The sequence below is a fragment of the Egretta garzetta genome, unplaced genomic scaffold (genome assembly GCF_000687185.1).
Source record: "Egretta garzetta isolate BGI_Z169 unplaced genomic scaffold, ASM68718v1 scaffold121, whole genome shotgun sequence".
NCBI classification, from domain to species: Eukaryota; Metazoa; Chordata; class Aves; order Pelecaniformes; family Ardeidae; genus Egretta; species Egretta garzetta.
Genome location: NW_009258479.1, coordinates 145,707 through 146,334, shown reverse-complemented (window position 1 = coordinate 146,334; position 628 = coordinate 145,707). Strand labels below are relative to the sequence as shown.

Sequence of the window (628 nt, the reverse complement as noted above, 5' to 3'; positions counted from 1 at the left end):
CAGGGTCCCCTGGCAGCCCTCCGCTCGCCTGCCCTCGTCCCCAGCACTGCCATCCCCCTGCCCCATCCCGCCCTGGGCCAAGCCCAAAGCACAAAGCCAGGCGCCCTGCCCGCAGCTCCCCCTTCCCCAGTCCCTGCGCACGGGGGTCCCCCGGGGCTGCCCGGTGTGCCCCAGCATCGGGAGGTTGGAGGGGACCCCCCCTCCCCGCATCTCTGGCCCCATAGTTAAAGCCATATCAGTTAGACTGCAATACCCAGGTCGTCCCTGCCGGAGGGCTCCATGCCCTCCCTGCCTCCGCAGGGGCTTCAGCAGCCAATGCCAGGCTGCAGCACCCTTGGGGACCGGCCGATGGTCTTGTGCTGCGCAGGGGCCACCAAGGACATGGGGAAGATGCTGGGGGGTGAGGAGGAGAAGGACCCCGATGCGCAGAAGAAGGAGGAAGAGAGGCAGGAGGCTCTGCGCCAGCAGGAGGAGGAGCGGAAAGCCAAGCACGCCCGCATGGAAGCGGAGCGGGAGAAAGTCCGGCAGCAGATCCGCGACAAGGTGGGCACACCCCTCCCCTGCACCCACCCCTGCCCACAGCACCTGGGATGGGGCTGGGACAGGGAGCTGGCATGGCTGGGGAGGA

At 68.8% G+C, this 628-nt stretch overlaps 1 protein-coding gene across 1 annotated transcript in view; it reads left to right on the top strand.

Annotated features, from left to right (window-relative positions):
- The first annotated feature begins 348 nt into the window (after positions 1-348).
- CPLX2 (complexin 2) overlaps positions 349-628 on the top strand; it is a 1,417-nt gene continuing 1,137 nt past the window's right edge. The window contains exon 1 of the mRNA XM_035899417.1: positions 349-543. Within this exon, the coding sequence (XP_035755310.1) occupies positions 349-543 (195 nt within the window). The remainder of the gene's footprint in view (positions 544-628) is intronic.